General features: G+C 47.7%; 1 protein-coding gene across 1 annotated transcript in view; it reads right to left on the bottom strand.

Annotated features, from left to right (window-relative positions):
• Window positions 1-228: 228 nt before the first annotated feature.
• LOC138646217 (transmembrane protease serine 9-like) overlaps window positions 229-24,968 on the bottom strand; it is a 39,339-nt gene continuing 14,599 nt past the window's right edge. The window contains exons 7-11 of the mRNA XM_069735680.1: window positions 23,684-23,815; window positions 2,658-2,862; window positions 1,967-2,238; window positions 1,369-1,538; window positions 229-651 (exon numbers count right to left, since the gene is read on the bottom strand). Coding sequence (XP_069591781.1) covers window positions 373-651; window positions 1,369-1,538; window positions 1,967-2,238; window positions 2,658-2,862; window positions 23,684-23,815 — 1,058 coding nt within the window. The 3' untranslated portion in view covers window positions 229-372. The remainder of the gene's footprint in view (window positions 652-1,368; window positions 1,539-1,966; window positions 2,239-2,657; window positions 2,863-23,683; window positions 23,816-24,968) is intronic.

Raw genomic sequence — 24,968 nt, 5'->3', positions numbered from 1 at the left:
TCTAATAAATATTCATTAAATATTTTTTAACCAATGCCAAAGTAGATCTGGTAATCATCACCAGTATAAACCAATATAATTGTCTGTCATGGTCCATACAAAAACTCAGTTTGATGATTCATGTCAAAGGTATGAAAACAAAGTCTCAACATAGTGGAATCCTTCTTGATTCATCCATTTCTATGTCATTCCCCGGTCACACAACGTCAACGCTCAGGACTGAATTCCTTCAACAGAAATATTAGAATTTAATTGTTTTTTTAATCTAAATTAAATGTATCAGTCATGTTTTTTTGTTGTTAGAAAAATGTTATATTATTAAATGTTTAGATACAAAAATGTTAAAAACAATTTTATACAAATGATTTGTTCCTAAAGACGAGCGGCTAGTGAGGCCGTAATAATGAGAAGTATCAGCAGATAACTCGACGCGTTCATGTTCCCTCTACATTTCTGGGAAGGTTGTGGGATATCGGTCACATTTTGGAAGTTCAGATCTGGTATGTATGACTGGATCCAGGACTGGTAGGCGGTTACCAGAGTGTAGACCCCGGGGCGGTTGGGTAAAGCACATCCAGTTCCAAAGCTCACAATCCCAGACTGGTACCAGACACCATTGACCTTACACACGAGAGGTCCTCCGGAGTCTCCCTGAAATACAACATCTATGGGCTTAGTAGAAGTAGAGATAAACTACAAAAGATAGCAAGCAGGTATTTTCCTCCACATTGGAATAAAAAGATTCTCCACTTTTCATAATCACAAAGGCAATAGAAGCCATTGTTACCAGATCCATGGAGATAAGACCACCAACAACCCCATTGATGAGCCAACGGAAGGGGTTGCGGCAGCCGGGTGACACAGCTGTGCCTGGTATTACAATTTAGTTGAAATTATACCAATAACACTGTCCCATGAAGCCCTTTCATTCCCCTACAGTGCCTTTCCTTGGAAACATAAGATCTACATGCTGACTATTGGAAGGTTATCCATACAAAACATGGACAGTCTTCCAGGGAAAGACATTTCTTGTTGACAATATCTGCCTTGCTTAAACAAGACATAGTGCAGACTTGGGAATAATCAGACTTTATGCGGTGTTTTGAAATGTTTTTTCTAAGCTCAGCAACCACTTTAACTTGTGCACAAAACTGTAAGTCTATGGTCAAGATCACGTCACCATGCATGGACCATTCACTGGGGCCAAGCGCAGCTCCAAGAGCAGTTTTGTCCGCTAATGGTGGTCGCATACTGGGACATTTTGTCTCACATGGACCTTTGATACACATGGAAAGTTGCTGATGTGCACTAGTTTATAGACTAGCTGTCTGCGAGCAATCTCTAAAGAGTACGATATCGGCCCCTCACCTGGCAGGAGTCTTTTCCTCCTTTGGAATATCCGGCACATATCATGGTGTTATAGATTATGGTAAAATAACTGCTGATCCCTGAGTTTATGTGATACAGTGCGTCACATGTGCTGTAGTCGATCAGTGGGATCATCACCTTCTGAAGAGTCAGCGGGGACGGCAAGCTCACTGAGAAGGAAACAAGTCACGTTATTTCATTACTTGTGTTCTCCAGACGTTTTACCTTCTCAGATCATGTAGATCGGGGCTCTGCCCAGGTTTTCGCCTAGCCATAACTGGAGCAGCCATCAAGACCCAGGTCATAGAAGAATCTCTGTGTTCAATTAAGGCAAGGTTCTCCCATAGCAGGGACTTTCCTAAGGATCATATTTCATCGCTATTCACATCATCCCCGTCATTGTCATTATTCCAATTCTGCACATCATCGAGGACAATTGTGGTGCAGATCTACCTCCCATACTGGTGACTTATCCCAGGTTTTATCACTCTTTCATTATCTATGTGTTATTTCTTATTAGCACCATCATTATTTTGTCCGTCATCATTATTGTTATTACTCCAATCACCCCCATCATACAAATCATCTCTGTCCTCACCTCCCGAGGCAGTGTCTCCCCAGCCGGTGACCCAGCAGTCCAAGGCGCAGGGGAAGGTGACGGAGGCGGTGGGCAGGCAGATGGGCAGGATGTAGTTGGTGTAGTTGACCGGACTGGAGAGCTTGACCAGAGCGAGGTCTCCTTTGTTTGTTTTAGTTGAGTACGAAGGATAAACTATAATACTTGACACAGAACTATCGACTGTATGAGATTCGTCAACGAGGAGCTTGTAGGCACCCAGACGCACCAAAAAGTTTGAAATTGAAGAATCGCTGTGGAGAAGAGAAAATGATCAGAGGTCACAAAGACTGAGGTTCTGTCATTGTATCTCAATCCATGAGACTAGACACCACCCAACTACATTTATTATCTAATGTCCATATGCATGGGGATTGGAGAGGTCCAGATTTGTTATCCTCTCACCTTTCTTCTTGGCACAACCTGAGATCATGAGATAAGAAGCTTTAAAATAAAACATTTATTCCCAGTACTCTTCTGGGAGATGGTTATGCTATGGGTGTCTACTCGTGACCTACCACTGGTTGTTATGTGAATTGCAGGCTGTGTAAGTAGTGAATCGCTGAGGTTTCCACCATAGTCCACCAGGATAAGGTTGCATGGGGTGGTTGGTGGATGGACAAATCACACAGCAGAACAGAAGTCATCAGAGAGAAAATAAGCTAGAACTTACCTATTGAAGCAATGGGCAGCGGTCAGCACCCACTGAGGGGCGATCAGGGAGCCTCCACATATGTGGTAATAATTGTTTAGCACTTTGTGAATCAGACTGACTTGCCACGGCCATTCTCCTTCTACAGCATCTGTGCCACCAACGATGCGGTCGGTGACCTGCGGGGAGCCACAGACCGAGCCGCCATCTGCAGGGTTGGAAGTAGCTGGAAGGAAAGATCCACACATGTCAGTCACGACTCAGTACATTGACCATATTTTGGGGTCAGTAAATGAATATTGCAGTGAGGTTCCACAGGAAAGGTCTGAGTGTTTGGCTGATTTGACCCTGATCACTACTAATCTTCCAAAACCTAGGAAGGTTCACCCCATGATGTCGAAATCCATTGACGGAGAGTAGCAATGCTCCTGTTCCCCATCGGTGAGTCCATAATACTGATCTCTCTTCTACCCAATCCTCCTGAGCTGATCTATGACCACATTAAAGTTCAACTTCCAAAAATGGCCTCCCAGATCCGGCAGGGGGCTATCAAATACTAAAAAGTTTTCTCATCCACTTTATTTTCCCAAAGGAATTTTTTTTTTGTTTTTTTTAAGTTCTTGAGTTTCATGTTCTTTATAATGTAAGCACTTTCCTTTATAAGATATGGAAGAATGTGAAAAGTGTGTTTTACTAGTTTCTTATCAATCTCTCCACTGTGGGAAAATATGTGTTTTCCCCAATTAGTTAGAATAAAATATTGAGTAAATTCAAAGAATAAAAACTGTTTTGAAAAATATAATGCAACAAAGAAATTTAAAAAAAATTGTAAAATAAACATAACTAAGAAATGTTATCTATCAATCTATGAAAATAATAAAATGTATTTAGATGCTGTAATAATAAAAAAAAAAGAAAAGCCCAAACCGACATTTTTTTGACCACTGTACATCACTAAAAAACGCGATAACAAGTGATCAAAATGTTGTATGTATCCATCAACGGTTCCAATAAAAACATCTGCTCACCATACAAAAAAAAACAAGAATAAAAAACAAACCCTCATACAGCTTCATGAACTCAAAAGTAAAAAAGCTACGAGTCTCGGAAAATGGTGACACAAACCAAACAAAATAGAAATCGATACAAGTGTGTTATTCATAATCGTAACGACCTGGAGATTCTTGACAGCAGATTTTTATTACAAGATGAACGCCGTAAAAACAGAACTGTCAGCATTTTGCATTTTTTTCACCATTTCATCTGGCACTTTATTTTTTTTCAGTTTTTCAGTACATTTTATGGTAAAATACATGGTCCCACACCCAAAAGCCCTCAAGTGGCTATGTTGACGGAAGAAAGAAAAAGTTATGGCGCTTGGAGAAAGAGGAAGAAAAATATATACTTTCCTAGTAAAGTTACATTTTTGGTATTTTAGACAAATTATGGGCAGAGGCAACAATTTAGAGTGACTTCAAGGACACCTCTCTGATAACAATGTGATATAGGCCCTGACTTCCCGTAACTCTCCCAAACTGATCACTATAAGGCCGGCGTCACACACAGCGTAAAACAATACGGTCCGTATATTACGGCCGTAATACGCTGAAAAGTCCCGAAAAAAGTGGTCCGTAGCTCCTCCGTAGGCAGGGTGTGTCAGCGTTTTTTGCGCATGGCATCCTCCGTATGTAATCCGTATGGCATCCGTACTGCGTGGTTTTCTCGCAGGCTAGCAAAACCAACATACCGCTATAGAAGTGATCCATGTGTCCCAAAAAGAAAAGAAAATATATATATACTGTCTATATATATATATATATATATATATATATATATGTGTCAGTAGACACATATATTAGAGAGAAAAGCCGGTAATTCAGTGCGGTGTACAGTAAAATCACACTGACAGCTTACAGTAGAATAGGTAGAATAAATGTGTACACATAGAATAGGTATATATATATATGTCAGTGAGACACATATATGTATATATATTAATATTTATTCCAGCGCTATACAGCTTGAAAGCCGGTAATTCAATTACCGGCTTTTTCCTTCTCCTTCCTAAAACCCGACATGATTTGAGACATGGTTTGCATACAGTAAACCATGTCTTCTCTCCATTTTTTTTGCAGATTCCACACTACTAATGTCAGTAGTGTGTATCTGCAAAATTTGGCCGTTCTAGCTCTTAAAATAAAGGGTTAAATGGCGGAAAAAATTGGCGTGGGCTCCCGCCACCCTTCATTACCCCATATCCCACCGCTACACGGGAATGGGAAGAGAGTGGCCAAGTGCCAGAATAGGCGCATCTTCCAGATGTGCCTGTTCTGGGGTGGCTGGGGGCAGATATTTTTAGCCAGGGGGGGGCCAATAACCGTGGACCCTCTCCAGGCTATTAATATCTGCCCTCAGTCACTGGCTTTACTACTCTGGCGGAGAAAATTGCGCGGGAGCCCACGCCAATTTTTTCCGCCATTTAACCCTTTATTTTAAGAGCTAGAACGGCCAAATTTTGCAGATACACACTACTGACATTAGTAGTGTGGAATCTGCAAAAAAAATGGAGAGAAGACATGGTTTACTGTATGTAAACCATGTCTCAAATCATGTCGGGTTTTAGGAAGGAGAAGGAAAAAGCCGGTAATTGAATTACCGGCTTTCAAGCTGTATAGCGCTGGAATAAATATTAATATATATACATATGTGTCTACTGACATATATATGTATATATATATACCTATTCTATGTGTACACATTTATTCTACCTATTGGACTGGAAGCTGTCAGTGTGATTTAACTGTACACCGCACTGAATTACCGGCTTTTCTCTCTAACAGCGCTGCGTATTTCTCGCAAGTCACACTGCTTGTCCGTGTGTAATCCGTATTTTTCACGCTTCCATAGACTTTCATTGGCGTATTTCTTGCGCAGTACGGTGACAAACGCAGCATGCTGCGATTTTGTACGGCCGTAGAAAGCCGTATAATACTGATCAGTAAAATACGGCAAATAGGAGCAGGGGCATAGAGAATAATTGTGCCGTATTTTTTGCGAGTTTTACGGACGTAGATTCTGCGCTCTTACGTCCGTAAAACTCGCAAGTGTGACGCCGGCCTCATACTCAAAAAAGGCCAAGGGAATAGTAGGACAGGATGAAAGATGTTCATGAACATGAAGCATGAGGACTCCAACAAGGCCAAAAAATGGAGGCGTAGTATACAATACTGTGATAATGTTTTAGGCGGGTGCAGAAAAAATGCTGCAAATGTTTTCCTGGGAGACATCTTGCTGGTGCAGTATAACTACCTTGTGTCTTACTGATGTGCACAGTTCTGTCATGGTGATGTAAGGGGTGTGCCACGACTGTCTTGTACCCCTTCCCTTTTACTAGTTAATGTAATGTAAATATTGTCATTTTCCTGTTTGTTGCTAGGTGCAATGTGATGTATATATATTTGTATGTTATCTGGCTAGGGAAAGCGTAGTTAACTAACGGGTCCACTAGAGGGAGCACCTTACAGTTTTGCAGCCAGTACCCTTTTAATAGTTAATCTAGGAGGGGCCACTGTGGGATAAGAGGGAAAGCATTTCCTGATTGTGAGAGAGAGAAACCTGGGAGCTGAACAGCTCAAGAGGGCCTGAGTGCCCAGACAGTCCCGACGGGCTTAATGCCCGAGACCACACAGCGACCCCGTAATGTTAAGGGGGAAACCCAGCCATTCAGGGCCAGCTGGGCCGATCAGCAGCAGAGCAGCAGCAGTGACAGCATTAGTGAGATTTGGAGCTGTAGGAGAAGTCACAGCAGTAACGAAGGGCAGGTTGCTCACCATGTGGTAGATCATCATAAGGGCTGATGCCCTCAGATCCATGCGAAACGGCTGAGGGAACCCCCAAACGCAGAGAGTCTGAACAGGGAGGATGCTGAGGAACCGTATGATACGGTCCGTCCCGGGCACATGCTGTTTGACAAGGAGAAGAGTACAAGGAAAGAGGAAGAAATGTGTAGTATGGAACCTGATGTAGTTGCTGTAATGAAAATAGATGTGCTGTGAAAACATGAGAGCAAAGTTTTGTATTTGAAGTTTGAAACAGACTTTGTGTCAGTGGATCTTCAGCCAGCCCGATGGGACCCTGACGGTACAGAAGGTGAAACAGAAGGTATGCTGCAGAGGGGACACTATTTTCATGTGACCAGGAGACCAGGGCGTGTTAAAAAATAGTAACTCAGCCACGAATACGGCCCTGGCTCTGCCCCTCACAGAGATTGACCTGTGATATGAAAGAAAAAATGGAGTCACGAGAGTGATGATCCGGCCCTACAGACCCTGATCTCACATCATCCCGTCTGTCTGGGGTCACATCAAGAGACAAAAGGATCCGCACAGGCCCCATACACAGGAGATCTTGGGTCAGGTCTCCATGTTTGATCCAAGCTCCTGTGCACAAGTGGCGAGAGGAAATGATGGAGGTGATGGGCAGTGACAGATACTGATGATGGAGGGGACGGTCGGTCACCAGATACTGATGATGGGGGCAACGGTCGGTCACCAGATACTGATGATGGAGCAGACAGACAGTTACTAGATACTGATGATGAAGGTGTTGGGCCGCACCTATGATGGAGGTGATGGGTGGTCACCAGATACTGATGATGGAGGTGACGGGAGCTCACTAGATACTGATGATGGAGGTGATGGGCGGTCACCAGATACTGATGACGGAGGAGATGGGCGGTCACCAGATACTGATGATGGAGGAGACGGGCGGTCACCAGATACTGATGATGGAGGAGACGGGCGATCACCAGATACTGATGATGGAGGTGACGGGCGGTCACCAGATACTGATGATGGAGGTGATGGGTGGTCACCAGATACTGATGATGGAGGAGACGGGCGGTCACCAGATACTGATGATGGAGGTGACGGGCGGTCACCAGATACTGATGATGGAGGTGATGGGCGGTCACCAGATACTGATGATGGAGGCGACGGGCGGTCACCAGATACTGATGATGAAGGTGTTGGCCGATCACCAGATACTGATGATGGAGGTGACGGGCGATCACCAGATACTGATGATGAAGGTGTTGGGCGATCACCAGATACTGATGATGGAGGTGACGGGCGATCACCAGATACTGATGATGAAGGTGTTGGGCAGTCACCAGATACTGATGATGGAGGTGTTGGGCGGTCACCATACACTGATGATGAAGGTACTGGGCGGTCACCAGATACTGATGATGAAGGAGACGGGCGGTCACCAGTACCGATGATGAAGGTGTTGGGCGGTCACCAGTACCGATGATGGAGGTGTTGGGCGGTCACCAGATACTGATGGTTTTTACATTTTTCTTTTTGTCATTCACTTTGTATTTTTGGTAATTGATAACAATAAACGATTAACATTTCTATTTTTAGATACATTCTTACTTTTGAAGTATTTTTTCACATCTGCCTCATTCTTTGCACAGTACTGTATGGGTTTTTTGGCAGCCAAAATTGAGCTGACAGAATTAATAGTAAATTACGGTATTCATATGAAAATTGTAAAGTGAAACTTACCAAAGAGAAGAACTATAAGAGCCGCAGCAATCCTCCGCTCCATACTGTCCTCTCACGCTGCTCTGAGCTGTGTCCGTATTGATGCATTTCTAAGCATTATATAGGAAACCTCATCACTTAGGAACAGATAGCAACATGACCGCGTATGGCCAATAAAGGATCCTTTCCGTAAAGCATCCCCCACCCCCAACTACCTTGCCCCTCTTAACCCCTCCATCTATTACCCAGGAAAACACACCACCACGTTAATTTCTTTTTGGATAATTTGGCCACAGCGGCCATTTTATTAACAAACAAATACATAAATAACAACATGTAAACAGTAAATATATAAAACCTCGAGGGGGGGGCTCTTGGAGCTAAAAAATCTGGCTCATAATAGGCAGAGAGCCTACCCAAAATTTTTACAAAAAACACGTATTTACCCTCAGCCGTAACCACCAGCTCGAGGGCACCATGTAACCCATTTCGGGCAAACCAACCACAAAGCTCCCGAGGTAAACACCCCGTCCAGAGCCCGTACCAAAAGCCAGATCAACCCTATCAGCATCATCACCAACTCCAAGAACCCCACCCCCCGCCACACACGAACAGCCCTGACCACCTCAGGCTCGTGAGTGCCCCACCACCGCCAAAGCTCTTTCAACTCCTTCCTGTAGACCGAGCGCCCATAAATCCATCCCGATCTCGTTAAGATGCACTCCATCATCCCTCCAAAAATTACCGACCCCGGCCTCCAGCTCGAAATGCCTCACGGCAATACCCCCATTCCGGGACACAAAACTCGCCACCATCCTGTTCAATTTTACCCTGGCTCTGTTAATCCCTTTATGGGAACGGGCCTCCCGCCACGTCTTCCGCGGCACAATGTCTGACCACACAGTCAGCATACCGGGAAAAGATACCCACAGCCTCAACAAGTCATAACGGATATCCCGAATGAGTTCCCTCACGGGTTTTGCCCCCAAATCATTACCCCCAAAGTGAACCACTAAAATATCCGGAGGGCGATCCAGACGGGCGGCGCGGGAGAATTCCGGCAAAAAACTACGCCACGACATACCACGAGTCCCCATCCAACGGATGATCACTGCCTCTCGGCCGAAACCCAGTTGCCTACCATTCGCGCGCGCATCGGCCCGGAGGGCGCCCCAATAAACGAAAGAGTGTCCGACAATCCACGCCAAAAGAGGGGTACGACCTGAAAAACACAACCATAATTAACAATCCGCAAAGACGTCCCTCTTCACCCCGCATTGTTGATTTAATGCCGCACATAAGACAGGTAACGATTAGAACTCCATCTGCCTATTTTCTTGATCACCTCTGGCCCAAGGCCCAAACCATCGGCCTCAGATGCGGCCCCAATCCTAAAAGAATGCGAGCCGAAATTTTCCGGGTTAACACCCAGCAAACCCAAGCCCTTCTTCAAAATGGCTACAAACTGGAAACGTGACAAGAAATCCCCCTCTTGGTGTTGCAACAGAGGGCCTGACCTGACTGATGACAAATTCCAATATGCCTCTAAGCAGCGTTGCGGACACATCCCGCTACCCGCCACCCTTCCTAGCACTACTTTCTTTCCCCTACCTAGCTGATCCGTCTTTGAACGCCTTATCCAAAAGGCAACTCCCCCTTCCCAAAAAACCACATCTTCCGCCAAAAGACCACCTGACCTGTCCTTGCTCGGGGAAACCAATTCACCCAGACGCAAAGCACCAAAAAACGCTAGAGAAAAGGCCAATTGAAACAGTACCACCTCAAACTGAGATGAACAAATTACGCCCAAGGCCTCCCCTAACCGCTGCAACAACCCAAAAGAAATGGGCCTGCGCTTATCAAAAGTCGAATTACCCTTACGAAAACCTTTCAACGCCTGCCGTATAACAAAGTCCTTTGTGACGTCCCTCAATCCTTGCAACTGAAAACCAAAAGCCAAACCTGCTATAAACTTGTTTAACCTAGACACGGACCAACCCCACTCCACGACCTTACCTACCAGTGCCAATAACGCCATTGCCCTGTCGCTATCTGACTCAGCCGAGCCGCATTGAAACAACCAACTTTCCCACATGGCCCATGACGCCGCATAATCTGACCATGTCCTGTTTGACACCGAGGCTTGGATCAATCGGCCTCCCCTTCCGTAACCACCTGCCACAGATGCAAAGGACATGCTGCTCCTGCCGCCTCCGAATCTGGAGCCAAATCCCGGAATCGGTCCCACTGCAAACGAGACAAAGCATCAGCTATATTGTTCTGAACTCCTGGCACGTGCACCGCCGTAATCCATGCATTCAACTCCAAGCATCTCAGTACCAACTCCCTGACCAACCTAATTACTGGAGGGGAAGAAGAAGATAAGCTGTTAATCACGGCCACCACGCTCGAGTTATCGCAATGGAAACGTACTCGCCGATCACGAAAGCTGTCACCCCAAACAAACACTGACACCACAATCGGGAACAACTCCAACAATGCCAAATTCTTGGTGAGCCCCTTCTTTCGCCAATCCTCTGGCCACACCCCGACGCTCCATTTTCCTCCACAGTAGGCCCCATAACCAACTCCACCTGCTGCGTCTGTGTAGATCTCGCAATCAAAAGCATTCAGATCCTCCTGCTGAATAAGCGACCTGCCATTATAGCCTTCCAAAAAACGTTGCCAAACAAGAAGGTCCTCCTTATGCTCTCTACCCAAACGAATAAAATGATGAGCCGACCGAACTCCAGCCGTCGCCCTGGACAATCTGCGGCAAAATATCCTGCCCATTGGCATAATACGACAAGCAAAATTCAGGCGGCCCAGCAGCGACTGCAACTCCTTCAATGAAGTCTTCCGCAATTTTCCAATCCGACTCACCTCTCGCTTAAGCAACTCCAACTTATCATCAGGCAACCTACACTCCATTTTCTCAGAATCAATGAGAATCCCTAAGAAACTCAAGACCGTGCAGGGGCCCTCCGTTTTTCCCTGTGCCAAAGGAACACCAAACTGTCCGGCCACCCATTCCATGGTCCCAAGTAAATGACAGCACACTGCTGAATCCGGTGGACCAACAAACAAAAAATCATCCAAATAGTGAATGACAGAAGGAACGGCCGATACATCTCTCACTACCCACTCTAAAAAGGTACTGAAAGTCTCAAACAATGCACAGGAAATAGAACATCCCATAGGCAAACACCTATCCAAGTAAAAACCACCCTCCCACCAACAACCTAACAAAGGAATGCTCTGCGGGTGCACCGGCAAGAGCCTAAATGCCGACTCGATGTCCGTTTTTGCCAGCAATGCTCCAGGCCCGTACATTCGCACCCACCGAACAGCCGCATCAAACGATGTGTAAACAACGGAGCACAACTCCTCCGCAATCCCGTCATTAACCGAGGATCCTTTGGGATATGAAAGATGCTGAATTAGCCGGAACTTGTTCGGCTCCTTCTTGGGCACCACCCCAAGCGGGGAAACAATTACACCAGCCATTGGCAACGAACTAAAAGGCCCCGCCATTCTTCCCAGCTCAACCTCTTTTGCCAATTTAGCCGAAACCACCTCCGCATGCAAGCCAGCTGATCTCAAATTTTTTGTAGAAAAAGGAACAACATGCATCGGGTGAGGGATCTTAAACCCCTCAAGAAAACCGTCCCTAATAACCTCCGCCTTTTTAACATCCGGGTATCTACTTAGATAGGGGGCCATCTTTTGAACCCTCACCGAAGTCACCCCCTTGACCGCCACCCACTGATGGCTTACCACGTGACTTCTTGAAACACTTAGCGGCTCCGTGAGAGGCCCCGTTGCAATGGGAGCACACGTGTTTAAATTTACAAGTGGTGCCATACTTGCACTGGCCCTCATTAAACTGCCAGCATGTCCCAGATTTTTCCTTTGAACCCTGAGACCCGTGTCCTCCACTTTGTCCTGACTGCTGACTGCTACCCCCCCCTCCCCCCTGAAAGGACTGCCCATAACGCACCGGAGCCATCACCTTCAGCCACAACCCGATGTCTTTTTGGTCCCACCTTATCTCCGGCCTCACTGCTTTTCGCTGCTTGAACTGTTCATCGTATCTCAGCCAAGCCTGGCCCCCGTAGGTACGATGCGCTTCACCAATAGCATCCAAATAACAAAACAGGCCTGAGCAATTCTCGGGGAATTTCTCCCCTATAACACTCGCTAGAATGGCAAAGGCCTGCTGCCAGTTAACGAACGTCTGAGGAATAAGGCGCCAACGCCTCTTTTCTTCCTCTTCCTTTTTGCTGTCGTCTTTCTTTCCTTTATCCAAGTTAAATTTTTCTAAAGGAAGGAGAGAGAAAATCTCTACGTATTCATCTTTCCAAATCTTTTCCTTGACTTCTTTCTTCAAATGGGCCCCCAGCGGACCCTCAAAACACACATATACCTCGCCTTTTGCCCTGTCGTCTAACTTAACGGTATCACCTTTTCCCGTTTCCGTTTGTACCGACACCGACACCCCCGCCACAGAAACAGGTGTCCCGCTACCCGAGCTCGCAATCTCGTTCGAACCCCCTGCTACGCCCCCGGCAACTGACACCCAGGCACCAGCGGGCGACGATCCCACACTGTTAGCAACTGAGCTACCCCCGCCCCCATCCAATCTACGCAAAATCTGCGACATACCCGCTAGAAGTTCTCTGACCCCCGGGACCTCATTACAGCCCCCACCCCGCTCCACCACACCCGAAACACCCGGCACTGGGGAAAGACTGGACATGTACTCACGTGGCTGCGCAGGTGCTGTGTCCCCACCAGCCGTTCTTCCTGAATCCTGCTGGTCCATTTCGTCGCGATGTTCATTCCCGGAATCATCGCTGCCGCTCATCTGCCCCAGGCCCGCGCCCCTGGCCTCCACGTCACCAGGGGGGACCGAGACTGGCGAAGGCGACCGGTCCCTCGACCTCCTGCTGGATCTGGATCTGTCCGGCTCCGTGATTCCTCTGCCTCCAGCCGCTGGACTGTCTCCTCTGGACGCCGCTCCTGCGGCCCGACCGCGACCCGCTCCTTGCCGTGATGCCGCCGCTGTCCTGCCCGATAGTCTGCTCTGCCGTCCTGTCGCAGAGCCAGGTGCACCGGCCCTCCTGGAACTGGCCTCCCGACGAAGCTGAGCTACCAGGCTGTCCACAGAAGACATGGTGAGAGGATGTGGCAGCAGGTCCACTCACTTCGCCCGTCTAAGGTAACTGATCTCCCCTTTTCCCGCACTTTCCCAAGCCCCCACCTCCCTTTTTGCATAAATCCCCACCCCAAATCCTACTCTTCCAATCCCCGGGCTCCTTTACTCAATAACACCTTTATTTTTTAAAAGAAAACCTACTGCACTGCTCCCATGGCAACGCAGTCATGTGGGGGCCTCCTTTTAGCTGCGCCCCATACAGCCCCCCCTCTTAACAAGGAAAGAACAAGGAAAGAAACCCCATAAAACATTGACAGCTCAAGATAAAGCACTTAGCACAGGACTCGGGCAAACACTGCTGCTCACAGACCTGCGCAGCAGAGAAGACAATGGCCAGCCATAGTGAACATCTATAGGGTGAAGGTGTGGAGCGTGACGCGTCGTCTCCAGGCAGTGATTCGCCTTGGTCACGGTCATTGTATACCTTCACCATGGGTCCGTTAGGGACCAGACGAGACTTGACATTCAGGTTCAGCATTTTCCAGAATCTGGACTCTGAATTAACTGCAGACCACACATGGAGGTCTTGGTGGTTCGTCTTCCTACTGGTTACAGTCGTGTCCAAACTTCACTATTTAATACTTATACCTGGGACTGAGTAGATCTTTTGAAATTCACATTCACCAGCTTAACCAAATTTTAGCAGGAAGTTTGATTCACAGGTAAATCAAAAGTATTCCAAAGCCTCTAACTGCATTGAAAAGACTTTCAAGCTCGTAAAAGTAAACACATATATGACTATCGTAAAAACACATGGTAACTGTTCCTCACTGCTGCACCGTCACACACTTTCTGTACAGTTTCTTCATTGTTTATGTCTTTCTTTTCTTATCTTGGTGGTTATACTGTCAGCCGTGACGTCCCTTCGCTATCAAGATTCAACACGCGATGGCTGCTGCATTCCCTACCAGAGCTTTTATACAGGCTATGATAGTCTGTCTTTATTTGTTGTACTAAATCATGTGATTTGATAGCCACAAATCATTGTGAGGGAGACTGGTTGGCCAAGCCGGAGGTCATGTGATCTCCCCCTGACTGGTGCATTGCTCTGGTAAAAGCCATTTTAGGCAATTCACACAAAATGAATCGTTTCAATTCCTAAAAATATGATACAAATTTGATTTCCATCGAATTGACTTGCTTATCTCCAATAACTTCAGTATTGCTGGGACTCTCAAGCTCCAAATAATTGGTTGGTGAAATGCCAAACTAGGAGTGAGCGGTGGTCAGACAAGTGCATCCATCAGCATAGGACGTGGCTATCTCCAGCTGTCCCATTGACTGTGAATGGAGCTGGCATTCTTGTGATCATTCGGGGTCCTCAATGAGCCACAAGTTATCACGTATCCTGAGGATCAGAGCAAACTTGCTAATTTTGGGACGAAGTCACGTCCAGAGTCTTCTTGGAAGACAACATTTATAGGCAATAAAGGAAATTGGGATAAATAGCTGCAGAAACATTTGGGCATCTCCTTTGACCATTAACAGAATAAAGATGCTGCCCAGAAGCCAAAATCATTGATATTTTTCTTTCATGAGACATAAGAGTCATGTTCTTGATTTTGTCCCTGGCCAGTCCTGTCTGATTTTGTCCCTGGCCAGTCCTGTCTGACTTTGTTCCTGGCCAGTCCTGTCTGACTTTGTTCCTGGACAGTCCTGTCTGACATTATCCCTGGCCAGTCCTGTCTGACTTTGTCCCTGGCCAGTCCTGTCTGACTTTGTCCCTGGCCAGTCCTGTCTGACTTTGTCCCTGGCAAGTCCTGTCTGACTTTGTCCCTGGCCAGTCCTGTCTGACTTTATCCCTGGCCAGTCCTGTCTGACATTATCCCTGGCCAGTCCTGTCTGACTTTGTTCCTGGCCAGTCCTGTCTGACTTTGTTCCTGGCCAGTCCTGTCTGACTTTATCCCTGACCAGTCCTGTCTGACTTTATCACTGGCCAGTCCTGTCTGACTTTATCCCTGACCAGTCCTGTCTGACTTTGTCCCTGGCCAGTCCTGTCTGACTTTATCCCTGGCCAGTCCTGTCTGACTTTGTTCCTGGCCAGTCCTGTCTGACTTTGTCCCTGGCCAGTCCTGTCTGACTTTGTCCCTGGCCAGTCCTGTCTGACTTTATCCCTGGCCAGTCCTGTCTGACATTATCCCTGGCCAGTCCTGTCTGACTTTGTCCCTGGCCAGTCCTGTCTGGCTTTATCCCTGGCCAGTCCTGTCTGGCTTTATCCCTGGCCAGTCCTGTCTGACTTTATCCCTGGCCAGTCCTGTCTGACATTATCCCTGGCCAGTCCTGTCTGACTTTGTTCCTGGCCAGTCCTGTCTGACTTTGTTCCTGGCCAGTCCTGTCTGACTTTATCCCTGGCCAGTCCTGTCTGACTTTATCACTGGCCAGTCCTGTCTGACTTTATCCCTGACCAGTCCTGTCTGACTTTGTCCCTGGCCAGTCCTGTCTGACTTTATCCCTGGCCAGTCCTGTCTGACTTTATCCCTGGCCAGTCCTGTCTGACTTTGTTCCTGGCCAGTCCTGTCTGACTTTGTCCCTGGCCAGTCCTGTCTGACTTTATCCCTGGCCAGTCCTTTCTGACTTTGTCCCTGGCCAGTCCTGTCTGACTTTGTCCCTGGCCAGTACTGTCTGACTTTGTCCCTGGCCAGTCCTGTCTGACTTTGTCCCTGGCCAGTCCTGTCTGACTTTATCCCTGACCAGTCCTGTCTGACTTTGTTCCTGGCCAGTCCTGTCTGACTTTGTCCCTGGCCAGTCCTGTCTGACTTTATCCCTGGCCAGTCCTGTCTGACTTTTACCCTGGCCAGTCCTGTCTGACTTTGTCCCTGGCCAGTCCTGTCTGACTTTGTCCCTGGCAAGTCCTGTCTGACTTTGTCCCTGGCCAGTCCTGTCCGACTTTGTTCCTGGCCAGTCCTGTCTGACATTATCCCTGGCCAGTCCTGTCTGACTTTGTTCCTGGCCAGTCCTGTCTGACATTATCCCTGGCCAGTCCTGTCTGACTTTGTCCCTGGCCAGTCCTGTCTGACTTTATCCCTGGCCAGTCCTGTCTGACTTTGTTCATGGCCACTCCTGTCTGACTTTGTCCCTGGCCAGTCCTGTCTGACTTTGTCCCTGGCCAGTCCTGTCTGACTTTATCCCTGGCCAGTCCTGTCTGACTTTGACCCTGGCCAGTCCTGTCTGACATTATCCCTGGCCAGTCCTACCTGACTTTATCCCTGGCCAGTCCTGTCTGACTTTGTCCCTGGCCAGTCCTGTCTGACTTTGTTCCTGGCCAGTCCTGTCTGACTTTGTTCCTGGCCAGTCCTGTCTGACTTTGTCCCTGGTCAGTCCTGTCTGACTTTGTCCCTAGCTATTCTTGTCTGACTTTGTTCCTGGCCAGTCCTGTCTGACTTTGTCCCTGGTCAGTCCTGTCTGACTTTGTCCCTAGCTATTCCTGTCTGACTTTGTCCCTGGCCAGTCCTGTCTCTACATAGAGCAAGGATTCAGCTCGTCAGTTATTAATCATGTGATGTCATAGACCTAATGGAAAATAGAAGAATTATCTGGTAGAAAGGAGGAATGAGCAATTGTAAGTACACAGTGCTGTATAATATGGTGACTGCACTATATCAAGAGGATAACAATTTTGATGGGAGAAGGAGGAGGAGAAGAGAAAGGATGAGGAGGAGGCGTGATTCTTTAATTACACGTGGTGACATTTTTACTAGGCTTTGCAGCAGCTTCCTGGCACTGATTTTTACAGTAAACTATAGTAGAATAACAAGTCTTGCAACTTTTTCACAGACTAAGGCTACGTTCACACTAGCGTTGTGCGCCGCTGCGTCGGCGATGCAACGCACAACGCACGCAAAAACGCAGCAAAACGCACGCAAAAACGCTGCGTTTTGCGACGCATGCGTCGTTTTTTGCCGAAATTTCGACGCAAGAAAAATGCAACTTGTTGCGTTTTCTTGGTCCGACGCTAGCGGCAAAAAAGACGCATGCGTCGCACAACGCAACAAAAAAAACGCATGCGTCCCCCATGTTAAATATAGGGGCGCATGACGCATGCGTCGCCGCTGCGTCGCCCGACGCAAACTAGCATAACGCTAGTGTGAACGTAGCCTAACATCATTCCGCTCCTTTCCATTATCGAGATGTCTGATCGATCTCAGTCAATGGAAACAGATATTGCCTACATTCAGGGAGCCACCTAGTCCTGCTCACACGAACTACAGGCTTTTTCCTGCACAGTATTTCATTGAAGATAATCGTCTGTAAACTAAACCGAGCAGTTGCACAAATATTCGTCGTAGCTCTCTACTCTGAACAATGGTACACTGATACATTGCAGCAAAACCTCAGCTTTGTGATCAGCATCATTGTTATGTTAAAGGAGTGTTCCCATCTCGTACATTTATGTAATATTTGTAGACTATTCCATGAATGTAAAGCACATGTGGGTCCCACCAATAGCATCGGCATCTGTCTCGAGAACAGGCCCCCATAGAGAATGGCTGTCAGTGTAGCCATAGTTATTCCTATAATTCCCATTCAAATTTATTAGAATTCCAACCACGTCTCCACTAATGGTGCCATCCATACAGTTTAATGCCCCTTACAATGTCCGTCTACAGTTTGATATCCCTACAGTGCACCCACATCGTATGATGCCTCTGCAGTGCCTTCCCACATCGTATGATGCCTCTGCAGTGCCTTCCCACATCGTATGATGCCTCTGCAGTGCCTTCCCACATCGTATGATGCCTTTACAGTGCTCTCCCGTACAGTGTGATGCCTCCACACTTCCCTCCAAAACAGTATGATGCCTCCACAGTGCCCTTCCACATGGTATGATGCCTCCACAGTGCCCTCACACACAGTATTATGCCTCCACTGTGCCCTTCCACATTGTATGATGCCTCCACACTTCCCTCCAAAACAGTATGATGCCTCCACAGAGCCCTTCCACATGGTATGATGCCTCCACAGTGCCCTCACACACAGTATTATGCCTCCACTGTGCCCTTCCACATCGCATGATGCCTTCACAGTGCCCTCACACACAGTATTATGCCTCCACTGTGCCCTTCCACATCGTATGATGCCTTCACAGTGCCCTCACCCACAGTATGATGCCTTCACAGTGCCCTTCCACATTGTATGATGCCTCCACTGTGCCCTTCCACATTGTATGATGCCTCCACAGTGCCCTCACACACAGTATTATGCCTCCACTGTGCCCTTCCACATCGTATGATGCCTTCACAGTGCCCTTCCACATCGTATGATGCCTCCACAGTGCCCTCACACACAGTATTATGCCTCCACTGTGCCCTTCCACATCGTATGATGCCTTCACAGTGCCCTTCCACATTGTATGATGCCTCCACTGTGCCCTTCCACATTGTATGATGCCTCCACAGTGCCCTCACACACAGTATTATGCCTCCACTGTGCCCTTCCACATCGTATGATGCCTTCACAGTGCCCTTCCACATCGTATGATGCCTCCACAGTGCCCTCACACACAGTATTATGCCTCCACTGTGCCCTTTCACATCATATGATGCCTCAACAGTGCCCTTCCACATCGTATGATGCCTCCACAGTGCCCTCACACACAGTATGATGCCTCCACAGTGCCCTCACACACAGTATTATGCCTCCACAGTGCCCTTCCACATCGTATGATGCCTCCACAGTGCTCTCACACACAGTATTATGCCTCCACTGTGCCCTTCCACATCGTATGATGCCTCCACAGTGCCCTCACACACAGTATTATGCCTCCACAGTGCCCTTCCACATCGTATGATGCCTCCACAGTGCCCTCACACACAGTATTATGCCTCCACTGTGCCCTTTCACATCGTATGATGCCTCAACAGTGCCCTTCCACATCGTATGATGCCTCCACAGTGCCCTCACACACAGTATTATGCCTCCACTGTGCCCTTTCACATCGTATGATGCCTCAACAGTGCCCTTCCACATCGTATGATGCCTCCACAGTGCCCTCACACACAGTATGATGCCTCCACAGTGCCCTCACACACAGTATTATGCCTCCACTGTGCCCTTCCACATCGTATGATGCCTCCACAGTGCCCTCAAACACAGTATTATGCCTCCACAGTGCCCTTCCATATCGTATGATGCCTCCACAGTGCCCTTCCACATCGTATGATCCCTCCACAATGCCCTTCCACATCGTATGATGCCTCCACAGTGCCCTTCCATATCGTATGATGCCTCCACAGTGCCCTTCCACATCGTATGATGCCTCCACAGTGCCCTCACACACAGTATTATGCCTCCACTGTGCCCTTCCACATCGTATGATGCCTTCACAGTGCCCTTCCACATCGTATGATGCCTCCACAGTGCCCTCACACACAGTATTATGCCTCCACTGTGCCCTTTCACATCGTATGATGCCTCAACAGTGCCCTTCCACATCGTATGATGCCTCCACAGTGCCCTCACACACAGTATGATGCCTCCACAGTGCCCTCACACACAGTATTATGCCTCCACTGTGCCCTTCCACATCGTATGATGCCTCCACAGTGCCCTCAAACACAGTATTATGCCTCCACAGTGCCCTTCCATATCGTATGATGCCTCCACAGTGCCCTTCCACATCGTATGATCCCTCCACAATGCCCTTCCACATCGTATGATGCCTCCACAGTGCCCTCACACACAGTATTATGCCTCCACTGTGCCCTTCCATATCGTATGATGCCTCCACAGTGCCCTTCCACATCGTATGATCCCTCCACAGTGCCCTTCCACATCGTATGATGCCTCCACAGTGCCCTCACACACAGTATTATGCCTCCACAGTGCCCTTCCACATCGTATGATCCCTCCACAGTGCCCTTCCACATCGTATGATGCCTCCACAGTGCCCTCACACACAGTATTATGCCTCCACTGTGCCCTTCCAAATCGTATGATGCCTCCACAGTACCCTTCCACATTGTATGATGCCTCCACTGTGCCCTTCCACATTGTATGATGCCTCCACAGTGCCCTTCCATATCGTATGATGCCTCCACAGTGCCCTCACACACAGTATTATGCCTCCACAGTGCCCTCAAACACAGTATGATGCCTCCACAGTGCCCTCACACACATTATTATGCCTCCACAGTGCCCTTCCATATCGTATGATGCCTCCACAGTGCCCTTCCACATCGTATGATGCCTCCACAGTGCCCTCAAACACAGTATGATGCCTCCACAGTGCCCTTCCACTTCGTATGATGCCTCCACAGTGCCCTCAGACACAGTATGATGCCTCCACTGTGCCCTCACACACAGTATGATGCCTCCACAGTGCCCTCACACACAGTATTATGCCTCCACAGTGCCCTTCCATATCGTATGATGCCTCCACAGTGCCCTTCCACATCGTATGATGCCTCCACAGTGCCCTCAAACACAGTATGATGCCTCCACAGTGCCGTTCCACTTCGTATGATGCCTCCACAGTGCCCTCAGACACAGTATGATGCCTCCACAGTGCCCTCACACACAGTATTATGCCTCCACAGTGCCCTTCCATATCGTATGATGCCTCCACAGTGCCCTTCCACATCGTATGATGCCTCCACAGTGCCCTCAAACACAGTATGATGCCTCCACAGTGCCCTCTCACACAGTATTATGCCTCCACTGTGCCCTTCCACATCGTATGATGCCTCCACAGTGCCCTCAAACACAGTATGATGCCTCCACAGTGCCCTTCCACTTCGTATGATGCCTCCACAGTGCCCTCAAACACAGTATGATGCCTCCACAGTGCCCTCACACACAGTATTATGCCTCCACTGTGCCCTTCCACATCGTATGATGCCTCCACAGTGCCCTTCCACATCGTATGATGTCTCCACAGTGCCCTCATACACAGTATGATGCCTCCACAGTGCCCTCACACACAGTATTATGCCTCCACAGTGCCCTTCCATATCGTATGATGCCTCCACAGTGCCCTTCCACATCGTATGATGCCTCCACAGTGCCCTCAAACACAGTATGATGCCTCCACAGTGCCCTTCCACTTCGTATGATGCCTCCACAGTGCCCTCAAACACAGTATGATGCCTCCACAGTGCCCTCACACACAGTATTATGCCTCCACTGTGCCCTTCCACATCGTATGATGCCTCCACAGTGCCCTTCCACATCGTATGATGCCTCCACAGTGCCCTCATACACAGTATGATGCCTCCACAGTGCCCTCACACACAGTATTATGCCTCCACAGTGCCCTCACACACAGCATTATGCCTCCACTGTGCCCTTCCACACAGTATTATGCCTCCACTGTGCCCTTCCACATCGTATGATGCCTCCACAGTGCCCTCACACACAGTAGGATGCCTCCACAGTGCCCTCACACACAGTATTATGCCTCCACAGTGCCCTCACACACAGTATGATGCCTCCACAGGGCCCTTCCATACAGTATTATGCCTCCACAGTGCCCTTCCACTTCGTATGATGCCTCCACAGTGCCCTCAAACACAGTATGATGCCTCCACAGTGCCCTCACACACAGTATTATGCCTCCACTGTGCCCTTCCACATCGTATGATGCCTCCACAGTGCCCTTCCACATCGTATGATGCCTCCACAGTGCCCTCATACACAGTATGATGCCTCCACAGTGCCCTCACACACAGTATGATGCCTCCACAGTTCCCTCCAAAACTATATGTTGCCTTCACAGTGCCACCGCTAAAAATGATCATGGGGCTTAGTGGGAAGGACATTCTCTGAGAGTACAAAGGCTTGTCATCTGGTAATAGGTTGCTGGTGGACTTTAGCCTTTACATTCTGTTGCCAGATCATCGCACTGGAAGAGGAAGAGCTGTGAGATTTGTGTGTTTCCAGACTATAAATTGAGTTATGTTTAGTGCACTTGTCTATGTTTTCATTGTCTATTTCCAGCCATGCCGCCTCTGTGTGCTCGGTGGGCCTTTGAGGAGCGTGAGATCATACTAAAGCTTAGACTCCACGGCTGAGGACCCAGGACTTAAAGGGAACCTGTCACCCCCCCCCCCAGGTGTTTGAATCTGGGCATGTGCACTGCGTGTCTAAGCCACTCACCCAGGTCGCAGTGCGCATGCCCAGGAATCCCAGCCCCGCAGTGTGAATAAATCATACGACACTGCGGTGCTGGAAATCACAGGCAGGGCGGCCGCACAGGCGCAGTCAGCGAGACTGCATATGAGGACAGACGGGCAGCGCTCACTGCGCCTGCACCAGACAGGACAAAACAGCGCAGGCGCCGGCAGATTTCAAAACAGCGCGGAGGTGGCGGCGCCCGGCGCCAGGAAGACTTGAGTGACGGCTGTGAGGCGTCTGCAGCAGGGGGGGAAAGACCTGCCTCCAGTACTGAAGACAGGTATTTCGGACAAATTACAAAACGGATTATTTCTGCATTTACAGCACCAATAACTCAAAGAGCCACCTTGTCTGAATGCTTCATTAGTGCTGCGCAAGATGGCTCTTTAGTTTATAACGGCTGGGGGGTGACAGGTTCCCTTTCACCTTTGGTCACAGGGAAAACCATCTCCAACCATGGATTATCAACCCTCCATATGAGTCTCCAATAATAATAATAATAATAATAACAAAAGGTAAAAGACCCGAGTGGTGGCAAACTGAATACTAACAGCCTGGCTGAACATTTAGCGCTCATTGCGTTGTGTTCATGTTTGGATTCTGGTCTTGAAGCACAAGTGTTGTACGGGGACGGACGCAGCCTGATAATGGTCAATTATTACACTGTGTAATAAGCCCCCAAACAGTAAGAGAGGAAAGCAGCAGCTGAAGTATCCGGCGGCCACGGACGGAGCGAGGAACTAGCGATACAAACCAGTCATGAATGTGGGCATGCAATTCAGGAGGCGACTGCTCGACTGTACAAGTGCGAACTAATGTCACCTGCAGTCCTATGTAACACCACAGATAACACAGTAATAACGCTCTGAGTACAGATAATGTAGTAGATGTCACCTGCAGTCCTATGTAACACCACAGATAGCACAGTGATAACTCTCTGAGTACAGATAATGTAGTAGATGTCACCTGCAGTCCTATGTAACACCACAGATAACAGTGATAACTCTCTGAGTGCAGATAATGTAGTAGATGTCACCTGCAGTCCTATGTAACACCACAGATAGCAGTGATAACTCTCTGAGTACAGATAATGTAGTAGATGTAACCTGCAGTCCTATGTAACACCACAGATAACAGTGATAACTCTGAGTGTACATGATAGATGTTACCTGCAGTCCTATGTAACACCCCTGGTGCTATAGGCGGCCATATTCTGCGTTCCTTACCCACATGTAGGACTATCAGCGAATACAGCAGGTTCTTCTGCATTTCTTCCTTTCTCGGAGTTTCTCGGCGATTCGTTGGTCAGCTCTTATATATGAGGAGGTGGGTGGGAAAGTTTCAGCTGTTTTGTATACAAGGAAACGTTGATTTTTATTTTTTTTTCCTGACTTTGTGACTTTTTTTCTACAATTTCTTGTTAGGGTTTTACAACCAAGACACAAGTCTCCGGTTCTGACTGTTCAATCAGTGGAGCCGTTTATTGTCACATCTGGAAGCCGACTCTGATACTTGGGTTCCCGTTGTGTGGACACCATTTTACCTACAGAAAGTCCCATGGAAAGTTATTATTATTATTATTTATTTCTATAGCACCATCGATTCCATGGTCTGTACATGAGAAGGGGAATAGGACTCCCCGGTACAGTGCTCTGTGGCGTGAATTGTTCATAAAATCCATGGTCAACCAGGTTTGGTGTAGACCACCGGCCCAGGCAGGTGAATTCTGCTCTCAGGCAAAACCAGAACTGTCCACCTGATCACAAAGGACTAAGAAGGATAATTTTTGGACCATTTATAAATGTTAAATAAAAGCATGAAGATATGTCAGTGCAGTGTGTTGATGAAGATGCTATTATCTACCACTCGTTACCAGCCGTATACACCCAGCCCGATAGGTCGAGGTCACTTGGGCATTACTACGGCTGTGTTTGCGTTAAAGAGCTTGAAAGGGGTTCAGCACCATTCTATTCCTCTCATTACAGGGATTGTAGCATTGTAATATGTAACAAATCTAATTTTGGGGAAAATCTGAATGAAGCAAATTAGAATTTCAAAAGATTCAATCATCTCTGGTTGCTCGAGTTGGCGGTCCATCAAGGTGAAAGCAATGAACATATAATAAACACAAGGAGTATACCCCCCCACTAATAGAATTAAAACCCCGTCCAGACAGGCTGGATGCAAACACATGTGCTGGAAGAAGCCACATCTGTATCGAGTTTTTAATTAAAGTCCAGCAGGATCAGATACAACAATGAACCTCAGGGTTATCTCCTCGGTACATCAGCGGGATCCAAAAATTAAAAAAATAGGAAGAGTATCAAACAGAAAAAAAGTAGAAACCTTGGTAAAAAAAGATCGAAATTCAAGAAAAATAATCATTACTTCCCCACTTTTCATTTTGCCACTCCACAACTTTCCTTTCTGCTGCTTGCCACCTAGAAAATATGA

This window comes from Ranitomeya imitator, chromosome 7, assembly GCF_032444005.1.
Source record: "Ranitomeya imitator isolate aRanImi1 chromosome 7, aRanImi1.pri, whole genome shotgun sequence".
NCBI lineage: Eukaryota > Metazoa > Chordata > Amphibia > Anura > Dendrobatidae > Ranitomeya > Ranitomeya imitator.
Note: the sequence above shows the minus strand (reverse complement) of the source record. Positions and strands in the feature narration are given on the sequence as shown.